We start from the raw sequence: 27,381 nt of genomic DNA, 5'->3' as shown, positions 1-27,381 counted from the left end.
CTTTGTGTCTCGGAGCAGTTCGTAACACCTGCTTTGTTTATTTAATATATTTGTTATACATTATTTATACAATATGTTTTTACATTATACATTTTTAATTTAAGTGTACAAGTGCAGATTGGTCAAGTGTTCAATGAATGTATTTGTTGAGAAATGTTGTCTATCTTAAGTAATTATTTGTGTTACATTTTATCTTTCAAATAAAAGGTTAAAATAAGAGGTTAAAAACAAGCACATATCGGCCAAATATCGGCCAAAATAAATCGGCAGCATTAATCGGCCATCGGCCGACCCGGATTTCAAAAGATCGGCATCGGCCTGAAAAGATCAATATCGGTCGACCTCTAGATCAGATGATGTCTCAGTTTGTCTCCACCATGTTCAAGGACTCTTATTTTGAAGTTTTCTCCTGCACTACGTTTCCCAGAATACACTGCCCTAATAACTTCATCTGTTCATCATTTTCCCCACCTGTATGCCATTCCCTCATTAGTTTCCATGTGTATATAAACCCTCTAGTTTTGTTCATGATTTGTCAGTCCTTGAAGTGTAATGTTTGAAGTGTTGCATTGTGCTAAGTTTAGATTTAGTGTTTGTTCCAGCATTTGTTCCACTCCATCGATTACTATTGTTGAGCCTTTTGTCTGTTCCACTCCAGCGTCTGTTCCACTCCAGCGTCTGTTCCACTACAGCGTATGATCAACTCCAGTTTATGTAATTAAAGGATTTAAAGATTCTACTCCTGCTTCTCCTCTCATCCTCTTCCACTCCAAGACACCAACCATTACAGAAGGCCAGACCTACACAAGGAATACGGTTAGCGAGCCAGTGCCCTTGCCTGCCATGGTTACCGAGCCAGTGCCCATGCCTGCCACGGTTAGCGAGCCAGTGCCTGTAGACTTGACTGTCCCAGAGCCAGTGCCTGTAGCTTCGACCGTCCCAGATCCAGTGCCTGTAGCCTCGACCATCCCAGAGCCAGTGCCTGTAGCCTCGACAATACACATAACCACGCTCCCTGCTGGCCGAAGGAGTAAGAGAAGGAAGAGGAGACATTCTCCCCAGTCTTTACCCGAGCTCACAACCATGGAGGTCGTTCCCCAGTCTCTGCCAGTGCTCATGACCACGGAGGTAGTTCCCCAGTCTCTGCCAGTTCACACAACCACGGAGGTCGTTCCTCAATCTCTGCCAGTGCTCACGACCATGGAGGTTGTTCCCCAGTCTCTGCCAGTTCTCACGACCACAGAGGTCGTTCCTCAGTCTCAGCCTGTACTCTGTTCCACAGCTTTGCCCCTCAAGCCTCTCACGGCTTCACCTTCTACGGCTCCACCCATCGAGCCTCTCACGTCTCCTCCTATGGCTCCACCTTGTATGAATCCACCCCTTGAGCCTCTCACAGCTCCGCCTTCCACGGCTCTGCCACTCGAGCCTCTCAAGGATCCTTCTCCCTCGGCTCCGCCCTCAGACTCTTCCTGAGCTGAGCCTCTCTTGGCTGCTTTTTACTCGCCCTCACCCACAGACTCCTCCTCAGCTCCACCCTCAGACTTTTCCTAAGCTGAGCCTCCCTTGGCTCCACCTCCCTTGGCTCTACCCTCGGACTCTTCCTCAGCTCCGCCCTCTGTGTCTTCTGTGGCTCCCCCCACTTCCCTAGAGTCTCCTCCTCCAGAGGTTCCACCTCCTGACCTAGTCCTTGTCCTGTGGCCAACTCCCAGGCTTCCTGACCCAGTCCCTCCCCTGTGGCCACCTCCCAGGCCTCCAGACCCAGTACCTGCCCTGTGGCCGCCTTCCCGGCCTCCAGACCCAGTCCCTGCCCTGTGGCCACCTCCCAGGCCTCCAGACCCAGTCCCTGCCCTGTGGCCGCCTCCCAGGCCTCCAGTCCCTGACCTGTGGCCGCCTCCCAGGCCTCCAGACCCAGTCCCTGACCTGTGGCCGCCTCCCAGGCCTCCAGACCCAGTCCCTGCCTTGTGTCTACCTCCCAGGCCTCCAGACCAGAAAGAGAATGAATGTGAGGAGACTTGATGATCAAAATCAAGTTTCAAGTTAAAATAAGTAATCTGACTATACATTTTCTTTACATAAAAACTTTACTTAATTTTAGACCTACACTACCGTTAAAAGAAGTCTCTTTTGCTCACCAAGGCTGCATTTATTTGATCCAAAATACAGTAAAAACATTGATATTATGAACTCTTTTTCCATTTAAAAGAACAGTTTTCTATTTTAATATATTGTAAAATGCAATTTGTGATCAAAGCTGTATTTTCAGCATCATTACTGCAGTCTTCAGTTTGTCTCCTCCTTGTTCAAGGACTCTTATTTAGAATTTTTCTCCAGCACTACGTTTCCTAGAATCAACTGCCCTAATCACTTCATCTGTTCATCGTTTTCCCCACCTGTATGCCATTCCCTCATTAGTTTCCATTTGTATATAAACCCTCTAGTTTTGATCATGATTTGTTAGTCCTTGAAGTGTAATATTTGAAGTGTTGCGTTGTTTAGATTTAGTGTTTGTTCCACTCCATCGATTACTATTGTTGAGCCTTTTGTTTGTTCCACTCCAGTATATGATCCACTCCAGTTTATGTAATTAAAGGATTTAAAGATTCTACTCCTGCATCTCCTCTCTTCCACTCCAAGACACCAAGCGTTACAGATTATAAAATCAAGTAATTTATAATAATAATAATAATAATAATAATGTTTATTTTATAAAGCACCTTTCTACTCAAGACACTTTACATTTAATAGAAACCAACACACAAATTCAAGAAACATACAAAAGGGGATACAATAAAGGAATACATTACAGATCAGGGTAACACATAGTGAAGAGGTTTGTTTTGAATTCATGTTTGGTAGTGAGATAACAAAGGGATTGTGGAAGGGAGTTCCACAATGTCGGAGCATTAATGCTGAAAGCCCTACCACCGAGTGATGCCAACTTGTAGCGTGGGGTAATCAGTAAGCCAGAGTCAGAAGACCTGAATATGTGTTAAGGAAGATATGGTTAAAGGAAATCAGTTATGTACAGAGGTGCGAGACCATGCAGAGCTTTGAATGTTTAAAGTAGTTGTGGCAGGGCAGAGGGCTGGACCGGGTCATGATTCTACACACCCGCTCCCTTATCAGGCTAATCAAGCCTCCGAGAGGGATAAAGGCTGACTGCGGAGGGTTGTGCTGGAGAGAGAGATCGTTTACGGACATGTCCGTAATGTGTGTGTTTGTGTCTTTTGTTTCATTTTATTATTAAAATATTATTTGTATCGTCAAACCGGTTCTCACCTCCTCCTTTCCATTGAACTGATTACAGTAGTATTTTATATTGAATGCAGAAGACAACTGGTAGCCAGTGCAGTTTATTTAGAATGGGAGTGATAGGAGATGATTTGTTAGAATAGGAAGTGATAAACTCATAGACCAGAGTCTCAGAATCATTGATAGTAAGGAGTCTAGCAATGTTTCTGAGAAGAAAGAAAGCTGATTTGGTGAGAGAAGTGATGTGAGGGACTAAAGATAGTGGTATCAAAGATAATCCCACAGTTATGAACTGTAGAGGAGGGGTAGACTATAACATCATTAATTTGAACATGCAATTCAGAGTGGCTATTTGTGAGATTTTTGGATCCAACTAATTATTCATCTTTTAGAATATTACTAGTCATCAAGGACTTGGTGTCAGTAATGATAGCAGATAGAGTGCTAGTTGGAAAAGATGCAGTGGGTCTGATGCTGATATAGAATTTTGTGTCATCAGCATTTCAGTGGAACCTGAGTCCATGTTTGCAAATAATATGACCAAGGGGGAGCATATATATATAATGAAAAGCAGCGGACCAAAAACAAAACCCTGTGGGACATCTTGAGAAACAGATGCAATATTGGATTTACAATTCTGATAGTAGTGTTGGCAGTCAGAGAGGTAGGAAATAAACCAAGAGAGAGCAGTACCGGAAACAGCAATAGCAGCAAGGCGAGAGATGAGTACGTGATGTGATATAGTATCACATGCAGAACTAAGATCAAGAAGAACCAGGATTGTGAGGGCACCAGAGTCTGCAGCCATGAGAAGGTTGTTTGCTACCCATGAGAAGGTTGTTAGCTACCCTGATGAGTGCTGTCTCTGTGCTATGGAGTGGGCGGAAGCCAGATTGAAAACACACATAGAGGTTGCGTGGGGCCAATTAAGAGTGTAGCTGAGATGCAACTATTTTCCAATAATTTAGCCAGAAATGAAAGATTTGAGATAGGGTGGTATTTTTTCAGATCTGAAGGATCCAGGCCAGTTTTTTTTTCTTAAAAACAGGGGTGACAGATGCAATTTTTAGCTGCTGTGGGACAGTTCCAGTTCTAAGCAAACTATTAATAAAATGAGAGATAGAGACGGAAATAACAGACTAGTGGGGTGGGTGCTGAGTCAAGTTGGTAGGAAGAAGGGTTTGATTTCATAATTACTCAGAGATTTTAAGTGGGGTGGTAGGGACAAAATCTCTAAAGGTACTGAGCGTTAATAAATCTTGTGACAAGAGGGTACCATAGAAGGTAAAAGTTTTGACATTTTCAGATGCGCTATGGACACTGCAACTCTGATAAGTGGAGTGTCTGTACTGTGATGGGGCCTAAATCCTGTTTGAAATTGTTTTTATATACTAGACATGATACTCTCTGTAGACATGAACATAGTTGGAAGGACACTACCTTTTCTAGTATTTTCTACCTTTGAAAAGGAGATTTGAAATCAGTCTTTAATTAGCTAGTTCTCCAGGATCAAGCTGTGGGTTTTTAATAAGCGGTTTAATAACTGTAATTTTAACGTTTCTTGGGACATGTCCTAAGAATAGCGAGTTAATGATATTAAGAAGAGGTTCTGAGATTACAGGGAACATCTATTTTAAGAGTTTAGTTGGTATTGGATCTAACATGCATGTTGTTGCTTTTGATATTTTGTCAAGTTTTGTTAGCTCTTCATGATCTATGATACAGAAGGATTGAAGTTGCACGTGAGGAAAATTATGAGACACTGTTTTCTGAGGTACAGTGACAGTTGATTGCATAATTCCAATTTTATTTCTGATTATTTCAATTTTATCAGTAAAGAAATTCATGAAGTCATTACTACTGTGCTTCGATGTAATATCTGGTTCTGTTGAGGCTTTATTCCTAAACAATTTACCCACAATACTGAATAAACACCAAGGATTGTTGTGATTATTGTCTATGAGTTTGCTAAAATAAGCTGACCTGGTAGTTTTTAATTGTCTGTAGCTTCTGACACTACCATTCCATGACCCACGAAATACTTCTAATTTTGTATTCTTCCACTTGCACTCCATTTTTTGAGCTGCTCTCTTGAGAGCATGAGTGTGATCATTGTACCATGGTGTAGGGATTTTTTCTTTAATTTTCTTTAATCGAAGGGGGCGACACTATCAAGAATGCTAGAGAAGAGTGTTTATATTTTCTGATTGAGACAAATCTTGAAAATGATCAGTGAAGCTATCTTAAGTGGTCGAAAGAATAGTTCTACCTGTAGATTGAGTGACATTAGCTGTATATTTTTATATATCAAACGTAGAAAAGTACTAATATAATCACAGCAAACAAGAGACGAGATAATGTTCCGAGATGTCATCGCTCTGCATCAGAATTTCTATAGTATCAACATCAACTCCGTATTACAGAATTAAATCTAGCATATGATTATGGTGATGAGTTGGTCCTGTCACATTTCGTCTGACTCCGAAGAGTGTTGAGAATATCTATAAATGCTAATGTAGGGGATTACAGCTTGGGCCATTAGACCAGTAGGCTTTGAATGAAGACCAGGAGTCGCGGTATCAATCAAATTAGTTGAAATTTTACTAAAGACGGTAGTTCAAAATCAAGTGGCAGAAGTCAACGGTTAGAAAAGTCTCTTGAGTTCGAAGACAGGAGAATCATGAACTGAACTCATGTCCAAAAACATAAATTCTATGTTTTAGATTTTAGATAACTATCTATAATTTCACTGAATTCCTGAAACAGAAATTATTTTGGAGAAACAAACACACATAGTTTCTCCTACTCAAGATCTTATACAACAAAGCTTCTGTTGGAGAATGGTCTTATCTTATTGGAACTCGAAAATAGAGATAATTATACTTTCACTCAGGGCATCTGAAGTGGTATTCTTATTAAGTTGGCAGAAAACATTCACAATCAGTGTATGCTGTTGGGCCATGTAGACACTAGAGAAGTGGCCTACGTGACCTAGGCCTATTAGTCAGAAGACACACTGTCTCCTAAAGCATGAAGGTAGATATGAAATGGTCTCAAACTGCTTGTATGAGCATGACACCACAAAGAACATATATTAAGATATTTAGAATAATATATCATTAGCTCAAAAGGATATATATGATAAAAAATGAAGTTCCACTAAAATAATTCACTTAATCACATTAGGTTAAATGCTGATCAGTTTCAATTTTAATTCACTCAAAGGATATATATATATATATATATATATATATATATATATATATATATATATATATATATATATATATTAAAGAAGATGAGGTGGTGATCCAGATGTTCACCCCTTCACTAATCCCACTGTCATTTTCATTATCTATTTGAATGTTGAAGTCACCAACAATTAAAGCTCTATCCACAGTAACTACAAGTTCTATCGGGAAGACACGTAGGCTTGAGTGAAGTTTTAGATGCCATTTATTTGATAGATGTAAAACGGGAGGTGATGACTGTCTCTTTGGCATAGGCCCCGTCCGGCATAATGAAGTTGTACCCGGAACCGTTATGTCCTGCCGGAGATAGGAGGCAGGGGCGAGGAGCTTACCCCCCAAAAGAGAGAAAGTAATATACTACCCCCAAAAGAAATGATCCAGTTTGGTACGAACCAGGTCTTGTGTTGGGTGTTCATTCTGGGAGGAGGAATTAAGAGATGCGAGCGTCAGAATTTGACATGAAATTTGCAATACCTCTGGCGTGGTTGTGTGAAGCCTTTGCGATGAGAAAGCATTTTTTTTCTTCCCCGAGTTTGATTTCATCCCTGTGCATTTCCTCTTTGTCCTCGAGTGTGATTTTGGACACTCCGTCAAGAGCCCCTGGTTGAGCAGAATCTTTGCTTTAGGCCGGCATTGATGTGCAGTGTCTTTGTTGAAAGATAAACGACATTTGATATGAAAACCCTCCGGCGAGGGAAAGTTGTTTGAGGTATCTTTGCCGAAGGGGACAAAGTGTGTAGAGCCATACGATAATGGCGACGTGGCGTGCGGTCCCTTCGTTGAAAGAAAACAACATTGATATGAAAACCCTCCGAAGAGGGAAAGTTGTTTGATGGTTATCTTTGCCAGAGTGAACAGCATACATAACGCCATACGATAATGGCGATGTTGTCGTGCCATACCTTGTTGAAAGCCATCTCGTTATGGTGTGAGTTTCCGGCGAGGGCGGCTGGTTTGAGCAATACCTATGTGAAGGAACTGTGCTTGAGATTATGGGAGCCCGGCGAGGGGGAGGGGGGACATAGTTATGTGCTGTCCTTGTGAATGGTGAGCTTGCTTGAATTGAATCATTGTGTAGGTAAGGATGAGCTGGGGAAGAGCCACCAACCACCACCAGATATGCATGAGATCTTATGGCTGATGGGGAGTTGAGCTTGTTTGATGATTTGGGTCAAGTTGACTATTTCAGATACGATTGGGGAGAGCAGCGGCCGAGCATCTTCATTGTAGATTCTGGTATACCTCAAAGGGTGCCCGTCGAGCTGGTCTGTGGAACTCCTGCGAAGCGAGGGAGGGGGTCAGAGACTACGTTGAAAAACCCGGGAAGGTGTCTGGCTGGGATGATGGAAGTTACAGAAAATGCTCTGCCATGTCAGACGTCTCATAGGGAACATGATGGTTCGAGGAGGGCCAGACTTTATTGATTGTAGTAATGACTGCGGAATTGTCGCATGACTACGATGCGTTTGAGTTTCTGGAGGGAACCCATATGACGCTGGCTGTGATGATGGGTGTGGAATAAGAAGGAATAGGAATAAGCCTATTTTAAACTTCTTTTGTAGATGTAGCTTGCTGTGTCATCGCGGAACGAGGCTGCTGTGGTTCTGGGAATGTATTTCCTATTTCTGAACTCAAACATATATTTTACCCCATATAGGGTAAAGAACCATTTAATTGGAGGGTAGAGGGGAAGGTTGTTTGTTGGACCGTATGATGAAGTGCTGTACGAATGGCGAGGAAGGATTTGAAGCTTGGGTCTCGGTGTCATTTCTTTCTTCCCTCTGCTGAGCCGCATCGAGACTGGGATTGTAGATCGAGAACATTTGTTAAATACATTCAATTATGAAATATCTAGCAATGGAATTACTTCCGAAGAGAGCGTCTGGAGCGTAGGAAGCTATATTGAAGAAAGTATAATTCTGGCCATTCCCCTGTGAACCATGGTCCTAGACGGCATCCCCTGAATCCTATGGAGGGAGCCATGTCCGAGAATAGGGGCGTGTCATCCGGAGATTCTCGCCAGCCATCATTGATTGGTGGGTTGGAGAGGCTGTCTATGGAATGAGCTAGTGTGAGGAGGCGAAAAAACGGCGGAGTGGCCTTGAGGAATGATAAGCATGGCAAAATTGAGGTGGCCTAGTAGGGCTGGAGATTGCGTTAGGAGACCCAAACTGACCAGGGAACGACGTGAAAATAGACCTGATCCTGTCATGTTTCTTTAGGGGGGAAGCTTGCATGGTTAGAGAATGTGTGTGATGTCTAGAATTCTAGAGACTTGGCTCATTGTGTTTTTTTTGTTTTGTTTTTTTTTTCTCTCTCGCGCTCTCCTTCCTCTTATTCCTCGAGCTGGAGCAAATACGGTGAGAAGAGTAATGTCTCAGCTTCATGAGAGTTTAGTTGTTGGCTGTTAAAGGAACTTCATGTACTCCCGGCATAGAGCCCTGAAGATGCAGTGGACAGTTTAGTTTTTGAAGGAGGTGTGCCCCGAAACATACAAAAATGTGTGCATGTTTGTGCAAATCATCTTGCTCAAGACTGCTTTGTGAATGTGTGTTGATATGAATCGGGATCTTCAAGAATGTGATTCTCGAGCATGGATCAGTTCCGGCTGTTCATGTCCCACCTTTACGACCTGAAGATGCAGTATCGCACTTTATATTTTGTGAATATTTGCAAATCTCCTTCCGAATGTGCTTGATAGCTGATTCGACGGCTGATGTGCCAAGTTACCATTGTCTCTGACATATTCCGGAGACCAGATACACGCACGCATAAACATGTATGGCTGAATTCCGGCATTTACGCTGTCGATCATATTGGTTCTGATTTGTTGTTGCTGTAGTGGTCTGACCACGATGAGTGAATGATTTGTGAAGACATGCCAATTAATTTCTGCTCTTCTATGATTCCTGAATGATAATAAAATGGAAGTATGCCATGAGATGGGAATTACTCGCTGTATGACCTGATCATAGCAAAATGTCTTACGCTGGTGGTAGATAATCTGATGAATAGGGGAAGCGGTGCGGAGCCTACCGCTAGGTGTCAGAGGCGTGCTGCAACAGTGGTGCTAGCGATGAGAACATGGAAGTACGTCTGGAGTAAGAAAATGCTGCGTTTTATGGATCACGTAAATGCGCCCGTGGAGGCGCTCTGGGAACCTCATTGAATGTTGTACTTAACGAAGTAAATTCTTTCGCATGGCTCGGTGAAGGCTATATTAACCCGTTGATATGTATTTGTTTGCACTCGGGAGTGACAGGTGAAACTGTGATGTCATGGTCCCTCGGAATGCTCACATCATGGGCTCGGTCTTCCTAGTGAGTAGGGCATAGGGATGATGAATTGGATTGGAACGCACCCGTTACGTGATTTGGGCGAAGGCGGCCGCAAAATGGGGGAATCTTACTGAATGAAGTAATGAGAGACCGTAAGATAAGTGTTGACTGTACATGATGATATGCCTGAATAATTATCTTAATTCCCCGATGGGGAACGCTCGGGCATGCAGACTGTGAATGACAAGTGAATGAACCTTGACCGAGTTGCCATCATGAGATTACGTGATTGCCTGCCATACTATGAGAGTGAATGCGCTGTTGACATGAAATACTGGCATTTGATATTGATGCGAATGCGTTATGATGAACATGCAGCGTTGCAACTTCGTAATGAACAGGTAGCATGGCAACGGAAGGTCTAGGCCCATGACTAGATCTGAATGCATTTGATGGATATGAAAATGACTTAGCTTATTTCTGATGGAAGCCGGCTGCTGCATGAGCCGATGATTTTGCAGGATTCGCGGGGTGCGCGCTCCTTCCGCGCCGGGTCGTGCAATGCGATTGAGAGAGATCTCCTGAGTGAATGAGATATGGGTGAAGATCCGGGTTTGATGTTGGCAGAAGTTGAGATGAAGTGACGACGTCGTTGGAAAGGGAAGGCGGGCTTCCAGAGATGTGCTGTGCACTGGTTGTGGCCTGGAGACTTTGAAATGCGTCTAGTTGCAGTGTTAGCACACCGAAACAGCAATGTGATAGATTGTGAGCGGACTTATAAAGCATTGGCTTACGTGTGATAGGCTAGGAGTTACCCAGCTAATGATGTGATGATGTACACCTGCTGGTCTTCCCGCTAGAACTGCGCTCCACTTTCATATCTTATAGAAAATCTGAAAATTCACCAAGGAAATCAGAATACGTCCTAGGAGATATACAGTGCATGCGTAAAGTATTCACAGCGCTTCACTTTTCCACATTTTGTTATGTTACAACCCTATTCCAAAATTTATTCAATTCATTATTTTAAAATTTTACAAACAATAACCCATAATGACAATGTGTAATCTTTGCAAATTTATCAAAAATAAAAAAACGAAAATGAGTATTCACAGCCTTTGCCATGGCAATCAAAATTGAGCTCAGATGGATGGTAAGCCATTCTGTCTACTTCCTGACCTGGGCCCCTGTTAGTCAAATACTATCACTATTATTTTTCTTTTTCCCAAAAAGTATGTCAAAGTGTATGCAAATAATAAGCCATGGGTCACTAGCTCACTGAAACAAGTGTTAATGAAAAAACATAGGGCTTTTCATAATGGGAATGAGCGTGAAATTAGGGAGGCAACTAAGGAGGTCAGAGCAGAAACCAAGAAGGCTAAATTGCAATATAAAAATAAGATAGAGGAAAGATTGGGCAGTAACAACTTGAAGGTAGCATGGGATGGTGTGAAAAGGATGATAGGTTTGCAAAAAACACATAATAAACCAGTCCAATTGGCAATGTATAAATATGATAGCGAAGTTATCTGAAGCGTTGAACATCTTTTTTTCACGTTTTGATATTCATGACTTTTCAGACAAACTAAAGAAATTAATCGAGGAACAGGCCCAGGTAGAATCCATTCCTTTCTCAATTACAAAGGAGGAGGTTAGGTCTGTATTTAATAGAACTAAGGTAAATAAGAGTCCAGGACCAGATGGAATTACTGGGAGATTGTTGAAGTGCTGTTCAGAGCAGCTCTGCGGGGTGTTTGCTGACATCTTTGAGATGTCCTGGGAACAGGGAAGGGTCCCAATGGCTTGGAAAGAGTCTATAGTTCCAGTGGCAAAGGGCAACTCTGTAAGCACATTAAATGACTTCAGACCAGTGGCATTGACTTCACTGGTCATGAAGTCATTTGAGAGGATTGTAAAGCGACTTCTGCTGTTCAGGGTGGCTGGGGCCCTGGACCCCAGCCAATTTGCATACAGGGCTAGCAGGGGGGTAGAGGATGCACGGATTGCACTTTTAGATCTGCTTTATAGACATTTAGAGGGTCCTGGTACACACGCCAGGCTTTTGTTTTTAGATTTTTCTTCTGCTTTTAATACTATCCAGCCACATGTTATAGTTAGTAAATTATTATCAGAATTTAATATTGAGAGTAATCTTGTGAGCTGGATTATGGATTTTCTAACAAATAGAACACAGCGAGTTAAGGTGAATGGTTGTCTTTCTGAAAGGCGTGTCTCCTCCACTGGCTCCCCGCAGGGTTGTGTACTTTCACCTCTACTATACATCCTCTACACTAACGATTGTAGGAGCCAGTATAGTAATAGACACATCCTGAAATATGCTGATGATACAGTTATTGTCAGTTTACTGCAGAAACATGAATCTCAGCATGGGCCAGTGGTCGATGAGTTTGTCAGTTGGTGCGACAGTTCTTTTCTCCAGCTTAACACCTCTAAAACCAAGGATATGTTTATAGATTTTAGGAGAAAACAACCTGGTTCTCCTCTACCCACCTATATAAAAAGAATAAGCATAGAGGTGGTAGAGCAGTATAAATACCTGGGTACTGTGATAGACAGTAAACTCAAATTTGACATTAACACAAGAGATTATCTGTAAAAAGGGACAACAACGATTGTAATTCCTAAGGAAGCTTAATTCTTTTAATGTCGATAAGGTTGTCCTGTATTTATTTTATAAATCTTTTATTGAATTTGTTCTTACTTTTGCTTTTATTGCCTGGTGTGGGGGCATCAGCCTAAGGGAGAAAAATAATCTACGCCATATTGTGAAGGTGGCTGGTAAATTAATAGGCTGTCCACAGGTTTCCTTGACAAATATTTATGAGAGGCAGGTTTTGAGGAAAGCAGATGCCATATTGGATTGTGTAAATCATCCCCTTCATTGTTCTTTTGAGGTCCTCCCCTCAGGTCGGAGATTTAGAGTCCCTTGTTTTAAGTCCAATAGGACTAAGAACTCTTTTATACCAAGTGCAATTCGGTTGCTAAATTTGCACAATTCTATGACATAGATGGGTAAAACTGTAACAGTGTTTTTAACTAGTAGTTTGTGTTGTTTATTGGTATGTGTATGTGGTGTTTAGGCTACCTGTTGTGTCACCTGTATGTTTACCTGGCTGCAAGACAAGTTTCCCTTAGGGGACAATAAACTGAACCTAACCTATTAAGACTATGAGCCAGGCTTACATATGATGCCATGCAAGGTTCAGACATGTGAATGGCAAGCTCTGTGCACTTTGCTAGTTTTGATACTTTTAATGATATAAACAGGTGAGATCTGACACACCCTGATCCATAAGAACCATCAGAATCATCAGAAAAAGATCTTGTGTTACTCGAGGCAAGGAGTAAAGGCATTTTCACAACCATTTAACCACAGCATTTTCTTGTTCCGAGACTTTGCAAATTGGACAAGGGAGAAAAGTTATAGATTCAAGGAATGCTAGAAACTCTTGCATCAACGGAAGGTCACTTTTGCACTGATGCTCCTGGCCAAATTGAGAACAGATGCTAAGGATGGCCGCAAAGTATTTACATGTTCTCAACAAGCATTGTCTTTAATAAAGTCAATGGACTGGCTGAGTAAGTCATTGTGTGATGCTCACGTAGCAGCCGAGTGGACCTGACTCACTGAACATTCACTTGAATGTCCAAGGAAACTGGGCACCTTTTTTGTTCCTTTTTGTGCTGGTTCCACTAAGTGGTCGGAGTTTGTTTTGTGGAATAACACACGTTTGGGACAGTGTTGTGGATGAATCTGCACATTCTTTGTGCTCATGCCTACTATTGGTTGGAGTTTAGTTTGTGGAGTATTTTTTGCAAGACATTGGAGTGATTGGGTCATTTGCTGCACTCAAGTAACAGTCGAATGGGTCGGCTCACTGAACATTAATATAACTGCCCGAGGAAACTAAACAGCCTTTTTTTTTGTTGTGCTGGTTCCACCTAGTGGCTGAAGCTTGTTTTCTGGAATAACACACCTTCAGGACAGATATGTTGAGGAATCTTCATGTTCTTTGTGTTTATTCCACCTATTGGCTGGAGTTTGTTTTATAGATTATGTTTTGTTGTGTAATTCTGTCTCACAAAATTTGTATAGAAACAACAAACTTGAGCAATCCGATGGCAAAGTTGTCGCGGGGGCTCTCGTAGGCGTGCATGGACTGTTTGAGTTTGGAGTGAGGGACACCAGTTGGCGCTGTCGTGCGTGGGGTTAATGCACACATTTTTCTGTTTTTCTGTTTGTTTGGTTTTGGGGGAAGTTCGGGGGTTTGATTGTTGCACTAATGTTGGAATGTGGTCTTTATAATTTAGTTTTTGACACACAATCTATTTTTCCTAATATGTCAAAATGTCTAATGTCAGTATGAGTGGATTGTCTCTCTCCACATGGAATTTGAATGGGTTGGGGCACCCCATAAAAAGAAGGAAGGTTATTTCTTTTCTTAAACATAAGAAATATGATAAATACAGATATAATACTATTTTGTCGCAGAACGTGGAGCTTTGGCTATTCGGGATTGAAAGCTTTATATATATATATATATATATATATATATATATATATATATATATATATATATATATATATATAAAGCAGAGTGAGTCTTTTTTTACCATTCCCTCAGTGAAATCTGCTGGTGGTGAAATTTTGACCTCGGCCATTGATATTAATAATGCTTTTAAAGAATTCTATCTTGTTTGCTGTAGTTCCACATCTTCATCTACCGATGAAGATATTAGACACTTTGCGAAACTATTAGAACTCCCTAAACTGACAAATGAGCCAACAAATGTCTCTTGATTCTGAGATAACCTTGGAGGAGATTGGCAAAGTAATTAAGGCCTGGCCTACAGGCAAGGCTCCTGGGCCAGATGGCTTTGCCAATGAGTTTTTTAGATCTTATGGAAAGCTTTCGACAACTATGACGCAAGCCCGAATCAGTCTGATGCTTAAAGGACGAAGATTCAAGCGAGTGTAAGAGTTACCGTCCAATTTCCCTGATCCAGCTTGAGGCAAAAATATCGTCAAAAATGTTTACTAACCGATTAAGTAAATTTATGACATCTCTTCTACATATAGACCATGTGGGGTTTATTCGACGTCACAGCTCGTCTGATAACATCATGTGTTAACCTCAATATTATATTGTAAAAAATAATAATAAAAAAAAAAAAAAAATATATATATATATATATATATATATATATATATATATATATATATATATATATATATATATATATATATATATATATATAATTTGGTCAGTGGCGAACGATCAGACTCCTGTCGCTGCCATCTCATTTGACGTCGAACAGGTGTTTGATATGTTAGAATGGGATTATCTTTTTAAGATTTTGGAAATATACAGGTTCGTAAATACTTTTATTGGATGGATTAAGTTACTTTATAGACACCCGTTAGTGGCGGTACAAACAAATGGATTAATTTCAGATTATAAAAGCCGCAATAAAAAGGGAGGATGATTTTCCAGGGGTGATGGCGGTAGGTGTGGCACATAAACTTTTGCTTTACGCAGATGATTTCTTTATTATTTGTCTCTGACCCGACTAGATCTATGCCTTGCCTCCATAGAATTATTAAATCCTTTTCTAAGTTCTCAGGATACAGAGTGAATTGGTCTAAATCAGAAGCTTTGGCTCTGACAGCGTACTGCCTGTTAACAGCTGTTCAGCCGGGAACCTTCCAGTGGCCCACACAGGGCATAAATATTTGGGTATTTTATTCCCAGCAAATTTGTGTGATTTATTTTGCGTTAAATTTGACCCTGTAATGAAAATGTTTTAGCGATGTGGGCTGTTGGGCTTCATTACATTTATCTATGATAGGGAAGGTTGATGTTATTAAAACGAATTGTATTCCAAAATTCAACTACCTGCTACAGTCTCTCCCAGTATATGTCCCCCTCTCTTATTTCAAGCAATTTGATAGCATAGCAAAGTCCTTCATATGGAATGGTAAACGTCCTAGATTACATTTCAGTGAGTTGCAGAGGCCGATTGACAAAGATGGGCTAGGCCGACCCAAGATTTAGTTTTATTATTATCCATATGGTCTCAGACATTTGGCCCATTGGTCATTTCCACCTGAGAGAGCCTCTCCCAGGTTTTGTATTGAACAGGAAGTTCTTGCCCCTATTTCACCATTTCAAAGCCTTTCTATCAAACTAATCAGAGAACTAATATTACACCCTTTTATCTCATATTTGCTCTTGGTATGTGTATTTAATTCAGAAATTTATTTAAATGCTGCTTCAAGTATATGGCTTAACCCAAAAATATGTATTAATAACGGCCCTTTCTGCTGGTCAGAGTGGATTGTGAGGGAGGTTAATATGCTCGGTGTCCTATATGAGAGTGGAGTGTTGCGATCCTTTGAAAATATGGTTCAACATTTTGGGATTCCCAGATCTCAATTCTTTAGGTATTTACAGCTGCATTATCTGCTCTGTACTATTTTTGGGAGTAGCATTCTCACCCCTAAAGCGGCAGATACTTTTGGAGAGGTGATTACTGCTTTTGGAAAAGGTCATAAGGCATCAGTGTATTACTCCCTGCCAATTCAGAGTCTGGGAGATGGAGATTCAACTTCTATCAAGAGATTATGGGAGAAAGATTTAAACTTGGTATTGGAGGAGGGAGTGTGGGCTAGTACGTATTAGTCCACACTAATACGTATTCGTTTGAAAATGTATATTTTTCTCTACGTTTTGGCCTTCCGTCCACACTGTGACGCCATTTTGATAAATTTGAAAACGCTGTTTCAGCCTTGTAGTGTGGACTGTGAAAACGTATACTGAAAATTATGATGTATTTGTTGCCATGTGACGCAGTCATGTGATCTATCCAACCAAAACAATCAAGATGGCGGTCCGTGTTATAGCGACACTGTTGTACTTGATACTCATTTTGATAGCCTTGTTAAAAAATAAATGTTACTTTGTACAACCATCACATTGCGTACCTTCAAAAGGCGAAGGGAAGTTTACTCAGAATTGGTGTCCGGCGATGGAAAACGAGGACTTTTGCGTTTCAGACCGTATATGCAACGGGGATTTTCCGCATGCGCAGTAACATGATTTAAGCATTTTCCTACATTTCAGTGTGGACGAGCAATTTTTGGAAAATGCTTGAAAACGCTAGTGTGGATGGAGTGCATTTGAAACGAAAATGCCATTCTCACATGTATCCGGATTAATTTATACGTAGCCTTAGAGATGCAAGGGTGCGCCTTATGCAATTTAAGATTTTACATAGATTTTATTGGACCCACTCTAGATTGTATAGGCTTGGTCTTAAAGACACACCCACCTGCTATCGATGCCAATCAGAAGATGGGGACACAGCTCATGTTTTTTAGTGGTGTGTTAAGATCCAAGAATTTTGGTTGAAGGTTCAGAGTTTTATATGTTTTATATTGGACACTCAGGTTTCACTTTTTGGGTTACCCAGACTATGTTTTAGGCAATGGGGCAGTCATTGATTTGGGGGAGTCCTGGCCAGTGTTATGATTGGCAGACCAATCATACTTAGCAGTTGGAAGTTGGCTGGAGCGCCCTCATTTCAGGAGTGGCACACGGAGATGGGCATTGTGGCTGAATTTGAGGGAATGTCGTATAGAAGGCTAGGTATGATGGATTTGTTCAATAAAAAATGGGGGATGAGTCTGTTTCTCTTTAACAGTAAGATCTACCCCAAAACTCTTCTTGTTTAAAAATCATTTGCTTTTCTCCTTATACCACTTTGACATCCAGCCATTCAGTGACACTAATCTACTATAAACCTCATCACCAGGACAAACAGGGAAGGGGCCAGAGCATATTACAGTGTCTGACATAGTTTTTGCAAGTTCACACACCTATTTAAAATTATCTTTAGGGATCTCTGACATCCTTAGTGCCGACATGAATACAAATTTTTAATTTGTGTTCTATGTTCCATGAAAATCTATGTTCAGCATTAGCCATCACTTGTAAATTTTATCTGATGTCAGACACTCTGGCAACCGAAGTGCAATTTACAATAGAATCACCAATAACAAGGGCTCTTTCTACATGATTCTCATCACTCTGTGGGGAAAATAGATTGGAAACCTATAGGAATGGGAGAGTGGTGTCGCTTTGCTGAGCGAGTATGCTGCCGAGACATCACCGAAACGCCCTGCTAATGGGGCTCTACAGCATGATCTTATGGAACTTGCGGACATAGTAGTTTTCTGTTTCTATTGCAATGTACTGCAAGAATGCAAGCTGAGTCCTAACAATGGATTTGCATCCGAGGCACAGTTGCAGTATAAAACCATCTGACTTTGACAATTAAAAAATATACATAATTCCACATAACCTAGACGTCCCCTTTTTAGTTGGTCACTTCGATGCTGTGTAAATCGAATGGGAATCATATATAGTAACGCTGTGCTACTGATTCACACATGCTTGAGCAATGCCCACTAGTCAGTAGGGTAGTGAAAAAGCATTGATTAACCTTCCCTTCGTATTGACAAATAGTAAGGTAGAGGAAAAACATTACTGTGTTAGAGTTAGGGTAGTGAAAACATTAATAAGAAGCTCTCCTTTGTAGGACTTTGTATTGATACAGATTTCCTGATTCAATTCGATTCCGATTTAGATTCGATTCAATTCAATATCAATTTATATGGGTTATAAGTTATATAGTTATAATGTCCATCTTGCTTACATTTTGCTTACATATAAAATAAGTTATCTCTCAGCTAATGCTGTTAATTATACAGGGAACGTTTTAACTAGGTTCATGAGTATAATAATTTTAATAATTATACTTTATCACTTTTTCATCATTTTGGTCACATTTTGGCTCTTTAAAAATGAACAAATAAATGTATTCAATCAATAAATAAGATTTTATTTTGTTCCATGTTTTTTGTTAAATTGCATAATTTGTACTATGTACATGGATTAGTTGAACAAATGCTAAAACCGGTACTGGCTCTTTAACAAAAATAGCATTTCTGTAAAAAATGCCTTTAAATGAGCACAACTAGAGAGGACTTGAATGGCTTAACCTCATCTGCGTGATGCATGATTCAAATCATATATTTTTTGTAGTAGTTTGTGATCAACAACTGACTGTAAAGAACAGAAAGTGTATTAAAAGAGACAGTATTCAATGACAAATGATTTGCATGGACTGTGAACACACATTACTTGAACACACATTACTCGGAACAACTTTTACTCTCAACACGCTTTGAAAGGATCTCGCTGCTGAACACTTAATGACTAAACTACACAATTACTGGTGAGTGAGATTTAAACATTTATCAGCCAGTAAATGCACAGCACAAAATGTTGTTGCAAATGCGAGAGATTTCCTCTTATTGTAGTGGAGGGTTGCGCATTGAGTGAAAGATTGATCTTGGGATTTAAGAATTGCTATCATGATTGTTCAAATAAAGATCATGATTAATCCGAAAAACAAAATTTGTACCCACTCCTACTCCTTTGCATGACAATGGCAAGGGAGAGAGAGCACCCAGTTCAACGATATTACAATGAAACTCGGCAACATGGTAGTGAAACACTGACACACCAACCCTCCTTCACAGTCAAAATCTGGAATAGAGGCAGGAAAGAACCAAGTTGTATAACCTGACGAAGGTGTTAGGGGAAGCCCAGCCTTCTACTAGACACCAGGAAAAGGCAATTAGCTTTTAAGGGATAGTTCACCCAAAAATGTTAATTCTCTCATTATTTATTCACCCTCATGATATCCCGGGTGTGTGTGACTATCATTCTTCGGCAGAACACGTTTGAAGAAAAACATCGGACATCAGACCAAAGGGTGTTTGTCAGCTGACAAACCAGAAGGTCGTGCCCCATTGCTACACTTTGAACATGGATGGAGAGTGCTCTGCATCACTCTTGCAAAAAATTAACACCATCTGCACAGGGCAACATGTGTTTATTCAATGGTGGAGAAAGCGAGAGTGCTCTGTAAGGCTAGAAGAAAACACTGAGGATGCCTTTTGTTTTGCAATATGGCAGTCTTGCATGTAGCTAACAACAGCTAAGACAGGCAATGAAGTGACCGGCGTCATGCAGCAAATTCTTTCCAGGCAGCATCCATGACCTGAACGCTCACTGAACAGAGAGAGCACCAAGTCATAACAAGCAGCTCGAGCTACTTGTATGGGAGCTGCCGATGTCTGATATCATGAGGAGAGGGGACCTGAATCATTTTTGACAAAGAAAGCTTGCAAAGAGCAAAGCTTTTGAGTTTCATGCACTTTTTTTCACCAGGAAAACACTTGCAAAACATCATCTTGAAAAAGATGCAATTAGCAAGTGGCTCTTTTAGTTTCTCTTAGCTAGAAGGAACAACAATTTAGAGCAATACAATACTCTCACTGAGATGCAATATATATGATAGATTATATAGATACTACATGATTATCAAGTCAATGACTGTTATGCACTTGGTTTGCTTAAGAGATCTAAAGTAAATACAGAACCTCAGACTGCCATCTATTCTTGGTACTAAAATTGCCATGCTGCACCACTATTTGGTGGGACAATTGTTTACGGCCTTCTAGACTCTGGCATTTTTCCAGTGGCTGTATGAATGTATGGCTTCGTCAGCTAGCAGCAAAACTAACCGTTAGTTCACCAAACTTTGCAGCAGAGCTGGGGTCATGCTACTTGACCCAGACTTGAATCTCTGGAGCTAGCATTCCATGTACTGCTCAAGAAGGATTATCTCAGCAACTTCTGACTTACTGAATGTGTCTTTTAGCTGCACATAGATTTTCTCATCTGGTGCCACTTTTGTGGACCCATACATCAAATGGAATGTCTCTGGATTCATGTGAAATTTTTACAAAATTGCTGCTTTCACACTCTCATAAACAAGAGATTCATTAAAGCACTGTGAGCTTTGCATTTAAGTAATGGCACTGCCCAGTCGGTTGTTGACCACCGACAAGCTATTCTCTCAAACGGTGAGTAAATGCTCCACATTATCGTCTTTGTTAAGTTGTGGCGTAGTGGGCTAAAGCACAGAGCTGGTAATCAGAAGGTTGCTGGTTCGACCCCCACAGCCACCACCATTGTGTCCTTGAGCAAGACACTTAACTCCAGGTTGCTCCGGGGGGATTGTCCTGTAATAAGTGCACTGTAAGTCGCTTTGGATAAAAGGGTCTGCCAAATGTAAGGGTCTGCCATAAATGTAAATGTAAGTGGTTGTAGTTGAGGCTCTGTCGCAGCCCTCGGGTGCTCTGATGTTTGACCAACTGTCTGCAGTGACCCCTGATGAGCATGGATCAAAGACTGGAGGGAAGAGCTAATCTTTGTGTGGTTCTTGTGTGCATTTCCATGTGGACATGTTACATGTTTCGCAATTCCTTCATCAGAGCATTCCTCCAGGATGCTTGCTGGTCCTGGTTCCTCTGGATCGGCTGTTCCCACTTCTCCATCTAGCTTTGCCATCTTCTTTGGTCCATTTTGACCAATGAGGGAGGGAGAAAATGGTTTATAAAAAATTCCCCTACACTAAAATATATATATTTTTAACATAATGAAAAATGATTTCTGGTGGCCCCTTGGCCATGTCAATGATGATATTGCCCAGATCGCTGGCTGGAACTCCATATATAGTTTGAGTTTCCGCTCACACACTCTTTGGCAATGGGCCATAAACAAAGAACAGAGGAAGAGCGGTGAGAATACATTAATTATAACTCTATAAACAAGTGTGAGCATGTACCTCAGCAATGAAAGTGTAAATACACTGCCAAGAAGACCAGCTTAACCAGCATGCAGTGGATCCGTTTCACACTTCTTGGATTTGGAACGCAGAGGAACGCAGGGTAAACTTTGATAGCGGTGAATGCGAGACCAGCAGAAATATAATTTTTGCTTACCCTTTTGCTCCAACATCAAAAGAAATATGCCACTATTACATTTCCACAACTTTGGTAAATCAGTTTTTAAAACTAATTCCAGGGTAATCTAATACAAATTAAACTGTTATAAAATCACACTAAATAATAACTAAATATGGCAGAAAGGCATAATCACATTCTGGTCTATGCTGGTTAGTGCTGGTTTGGTGCTGCTCAAGCTGGTGGATCAGAATATCCAAACTTTTCACCAGCACAACTTACCTGGTAAAGCTGGTTGATGTCTTTCTGATGAAGACCAGAAAAAAAGAAAATGTGTTTCAAAACTATACAGTACATTTGTGTGAGGACAGAGCTGGCTTATGTCATACAGACGTCACACAAACACAAAAGCAGACTAGGAAAAGATGAAACTCAATTACTGAAGAGATAATGAGAGCAGATGAGCTGTATGACTTACATCTGCACACATTAACTGTTTATGCTACAAATGATCATTTTCAGTGTTCTTTCTATGCACCATATGATATTTTTAAGATGATACTAAAAATGAACAGATCGGTGTCAGATAGCGGTGTAACCGTATTTGGTTGAGTAATTGGTTGCTTTCGTAAACGCCAGCAACAGCGAGAGAGGAGATATAAATTCTGCACCTGCATTCCAATCTACATCTTGATGTAATCCTTCCTCATGATCACGCAGCGTGTTTTCATCAGCTGAATGGGAGACTAAACAAAAAGTTCAAATGTAACGAGACAGCAGCATTCCCAACAGACTCGTGCACATTGTGCCATTTGCGTATCACAAGCCAGTAGCGCTTTACTTTCGGCTAATCGCGCGAGTAAACGCGCCCGCTTTGCTTCGGTTAGGCTAGGCGGATGACGGTCTACATTCCGTGTTTCATTTTGCTTTCAGAACAGTTTGTGATGTAATAAAATAAAAACCATTATTAATCCTTGAGATTTAAATACAGTTTCACCCGCCATAAACCATCATCACATTCCAAATGACATTAAACCATTACAAGAGAAATCATAAACCCACATCATGGGATTAAAAAAATATAAATGATTCAATATATAAATTAAACCTGGAAATAAAGTTTTAGGATTTTGCAGGCGCGAGTCACCAAAAAGGCACAGCCATTGACCAGGAAAATAAAAAAAGGTTGGTGATCCCTGTTCTAAACAATACTTTATTATAATCAAAATGTTTTATTCATTTGCCTTTTGTACCCCAGTACTTTCTACTTTCTTCTATCTGTCCATTTCCTGTGTGCCTAAAGCACTTTAAAATACAGATTTTTTTATTCACGCAATATCGAGAATGAGAAAATGTCAACGATATGACAACTGTCCTTTTTAAAACTGCAGTAGACCGTGAAAGCGTTACATCCCTAGTTTTAGATGAGGCATGAACATGTTTATCCCTGATATGCTTTTTTCTCAACAATAAAACGTGTTGTCATTTTACTCATTTAGACTGTACTTTAAAAAAGGGTTATGCATAAATAGCATTTGTAAACTAGCCTAAACATAAATAACTCCTGTTGTTCATTATTAGCGTTGTACGGATGTCTTTCTTGAAGGAATAGTTCAACAAAAATTAATATGACTTTCTTTCATCTGTTGAACACAAAAGAATTTGAGTTCACAACATTGTATGGGAAGAAGAATACAATGAAAGTGAACGTGACAGCTTCTTTCCACAGTGGCCTTTGTCTTACTTTCTAGGCATTTTAAGACACAATTTTCTTTAAAGCTGCTTTGAAATGACATATAATGTGAAAAGCATTCAACAAATAACTGGACTTGACTGGCTATTGAATGAGCTCGTCTTTTTCAGATGTGTATTGATCCAACACTCTCTGTTGCCCTGGGTGACAAACCCCCTCCGTTATACATCTGTGAGGAGTGCAGTCAGAGGATCGCTGGGTAAGCTGCATTAAATCAACAATAGAGTTATCTCGTGTCCTGCTGTCTGCAGAATTGTCAGCCCCATCCTAAAAGTGACCTGCAGTTACTGTGTAGAAAGACACTTTATTATTCTCTTGTGAATCTGTCCGACAGCTGATGTTCAGCTAGTGATGGAAAATGTTTGTGTTTGAGTTCCTGAAGTTCTCATGTTCCTTCACAGTGATCATGCCGAGTGGCTCGTTGATGTGCTTTTACCACAAGGTCAGTGATACGTAACCATAACCGCACGCACACACACACGTACATTTATTTACCATTTATTAAGATAACAGGCTAATCTGAAATAGTATTTCTGAATCATGTTTGTCCAACTGAGAACATCCCCGCATGTCCCCAAATAGAGACTTATGGGGGCAAATCGTAGATGCCGAACTAATTACACATAAATACAGTGTATTTACATTTGTATTCCAGAAATAATGAGCAGAGAGAACAAATACATTCTGCTTAACTTCTCGTGTCAATCATTTGCATACATTTGAAATGAATAGGTTACATGAGCGTTTGTTTTCCAGAGAATGACTTGGCACTTTTGCTTTATGTTTTATATTATAATTAAACCCCTCATGATTTCATCCTAACAGCTGAAATTTCTGCTATATGTCAGAAGAAGGTAAGCCTCGCGTGAGGGGACCGCCGTGTGTTCATGTGTGTGTTTGCTCATGTGTGTCCGTGTCCTGAGAGTGGGCTCATCGTTAAAACATCATTATCAGTGATCTATTACATCACATCACAGCTGGACTTTAACCCTGATCGCTGATTTGAGTCGTGTGTGTCATGATCTGTAGAGTTTATAATAATTTTTCCAGCAGATAAATATTTCTACACACACGTCTACTGTTCATCATGTGTTTTTACATCGCTTACTCCCTCTCATTGTCCTCACTTTACCAGATCTAGCTTTTACTCATTCACCATCTCTCTCTCTCTCTCTCTGTAATAGAACTGCAGCTCTCACGTCCGGCGGGCTGTCGTCACCTGCTTCTCAGTTGGCTGCTGCGGTCGTCATGGTAACCGGCCAGTGCGCTATTGCAAGCGTTGCCATGTCAACCACCACAGCAGTGAGGTGGGGGCATCAGCGGAGACGCATCTGTACCAGACGTCCCCACCTCCCATCAACACACGCGAGTGTGGAGCAGAGGAGCTGGTGTGCACTGTGGAGGCCGTGATCAGGTGCGGCGCGCCCTGCTGGACGAAAACATCATCACAAACATGACCTGATTTCAGCCCAATTCCTCACACAGAGAATTGTCACAATGTCAAACGGCAACAAATTCAAAGCTGTTTGCAAATTGGGTTTCACCAGAGAAAAAAAAGCAGCTCTCTCATGACAAACATACAGTGCGACTCATTTAAATCTGGAACTAAACCGAATATTTTCAGATTTCTAGATCATTAATCAAACGTAAGTAAATTAGTGACACTGATCATGTGAACTCTTTGTACAGATGGTCAGACTGAAGCACACAAATCATGCTGGAGAACATGATCATGGGGTTTGTTCATGTTCAGTTCAGTAGTCTCAGACCCCAGTGCATTTTTAAATGACTAATGTGCAGCGTGAACATAATGTGAATCACACACATTTGGTCAAATTCACTCTTTCATGAATACAGGTTCATTTTTTGTCTCGCAGGGTCTTTTCACATTTTTGTCATTGAGATATGTAGATATAAAATAGGCACCAATCAATGTGAATCGCAGATAGAGATGTGATGGATGTTAAATATTGCTGCAGTCTTTTGAAAGAGGCCGAGATCCACGCGGAGCTGCGGGAGTTTGAGCTGAATCGCCGCCGTCAGATGGGTCTGTCCGCATCCCATCATTCCCTCGACAACCTGGAGTTTGACAACAAAGAAGACGACCAGCATGACCAGAGATTACTCAGTCAGTTCGGCATCTGGTTCCTGGTGAGAGGTTTATGTGTTCATCAGAGTATCTTCAGTGCCTTGTCTCTGTAAACTAACACATGTGCCCACTGTATCACTCGCCCAGGTGAGTCTGTGCACGCCCAGTGAAAACACGCCCACTGAGAGTCTTGCCCGATTGGTCAGCATGGTCTTTCAGTGGTTTCACTCCACGGCTTACATGATGGACGATGAGGTGGGCAGTCTCGTGGAAAAACTCAAACCGCAGTTTGTCACAAAGTGGTTAAAGACGGTGTGTGACGTGCGCTTTGATGTTATGGTCATGTGCCTGTTACCCAAACCGGTGGAGTTTGCCAGGGTGAGTCGACTAAACACGTATGTAATCACAGGTGATTTATAACAGTGATCTACACACTGCTGGTGTGTGTGTGTGTGTGTGTGTGTAGGTGGGCGGTTACTGGGATAAGTCGTGCAGTACAGTGACGCAGCTGAAGGAGGGATTGAACCGGATTCTGTGTTTGATTCCCTATAACGTGATCAGTCAGCCGCTGTGGGAATGTTTCATGCCGGAGTGGTTAGAAGCGATTCGCACTGAAGTTCCAGACAATCAACTCAAAGAGTTCCGTGAAGTTCTCAGGTACACACACTCCGCATTACTCAACTGTTACACTACTGTTATTGATGTCATGGACATGAAGTTCTGCTTTATGGAATAAAACTATATTTCAATTAAACACCAAACCTTGAAGCTGCCAGTGAGAAAATAACATTTGTTCTATGGATGAATTTAAACATTAAGCTTATACAGACACAGATCTACTGACAGTAGTTAAACTACTTTGAGCAGCCACTGGGCCTAACCCTAATTTAATCTGTCAAACTAAATTGCGTATAGATTATATGCCACACTGACAACACTAAATAATATAATATAATATGAAGCTGTGTGCATGCACATTAAAACATACAGTATGAAGATGGACTGAAGTCCATTAAATCCACTACGTCATCGTGCTACAGTCTCGATGTGAATCATTTCACTTTCCTTTTCAACAGATTCCATCAATGTGAATTGTCAAGGAGCAAAGAAAAGACATTTTGCACACTATAGAAACATGTACGAAACATTATTTACCCGCTTTGTTTCATTGATGACTTAATAAATGTGAAAATCAAGAAAGAGATTGATCAAATAGAGCTGGGATGCTGGTCTAGTGGTTAGGCGTACTGGTGGACCGTTCATTCATTCATTCATCACTTGGCTTTATGTTCCAGGTCAGATAGGATGCATTTATTTGAACAGATATATTGAAAAAAGGGTTAGGGTTTGTAAAACACACATACACAGACAAACAATTTATAAAATGGTTTTAAAATAAATTAATCTAAATTGTAACTGAATCTGACAGCAATGACAGTATCATTTATTGTATTTTCTGAGAATGCTTGAATTACTGAGAAAATGAAAAGAACTACGTTTTCCATACATAGTTAAGAGACTTTAAAATTCTAAATCTTGCCAAAAAAACAGAATGATTTAGTTTCTGAAGAAATGAGTTTATTCTCAGCCATTGGTCCATTTGGCATTTGTATAATGAAGCCCTGTTCTGAAAGATCATCTTTTGGCAGTGTCATGGGTAGTTAATATAAGATTGTCACGTACATAACCTGTGAAAAGGAGAGGATGCTATTATAACAATGTCAATAAAAATACAGATGTTCTCAGGGATTTGAACGCAGGTCGATATGTGTGTTTATCAGACACATTACCACTAGACCAACAGAGTGATCTAAAGAGTTAAGGTCAGTTATTGAGATATCTCAGCCTACAAATAC

At 40.7% G+C, this 27,381-nt stretch overlaps 1 protein-coding gene across 1 annotated transcript in view; it reads left to right on the top strand.

The window, feature by feature from the left end:
* Positions 1-27,381, top strand: part of LOC127662092 (protein unc-79 homolog) — a 119,689-nt gene that overhangs the window by 20,734 nt on the left and 71,574 nt on the right. Inside the window, exons 9-15 of the mRNA XM_052153064.1 lie at positions 23,547-23,635; positions 23,838-23,878; positions 24,262-24,290; positions 24,621-24,850; positions 25,416-25,587; positions 25,673-25,903; positions 25,992-26,182. Of these exons, the coding sequence (XP_052009024.1) occupies positions 23,547-23,635; positions 23,838-23,878; positions 24,262-24,290; positions 24,621-24,850; positions 25,416-25,587; positions 25,673-25,903; positions 25,992-26,182 (983 nt within the window). The remainder of the gene's footprint in view (positions 1-23,546; positions 23,636-23,837; positions 23,879-24,261; positions 24,291-24,620; positions 24,851-25,415; positions 25,588-25,672; positions 25,904-25,991; positions 26,183-27,381) is intronic.

The sequence above is a fragment of the Xyrauchen texanus genome, chromosome 22 (assembly GCF_025860055.1).
Source record: "Xyrauchen texanus isolate HMW12.3.18 chromosome 22, RBS_HiC_50CHRs, whole genome shotgun sequence".
Classification (NCBI taxonomy): domain Eukaryota; kingdom Metazoa; phylum Chordata; class Actinopteri; order Cypriniformes; family Catostomidae; genus Xyrauchen; species Xyrauchen texanus.
Note: the sequence above shows the minus strand (reverse complement) of the source record. Positions and strands in the feature narration are given on the sequence as shown.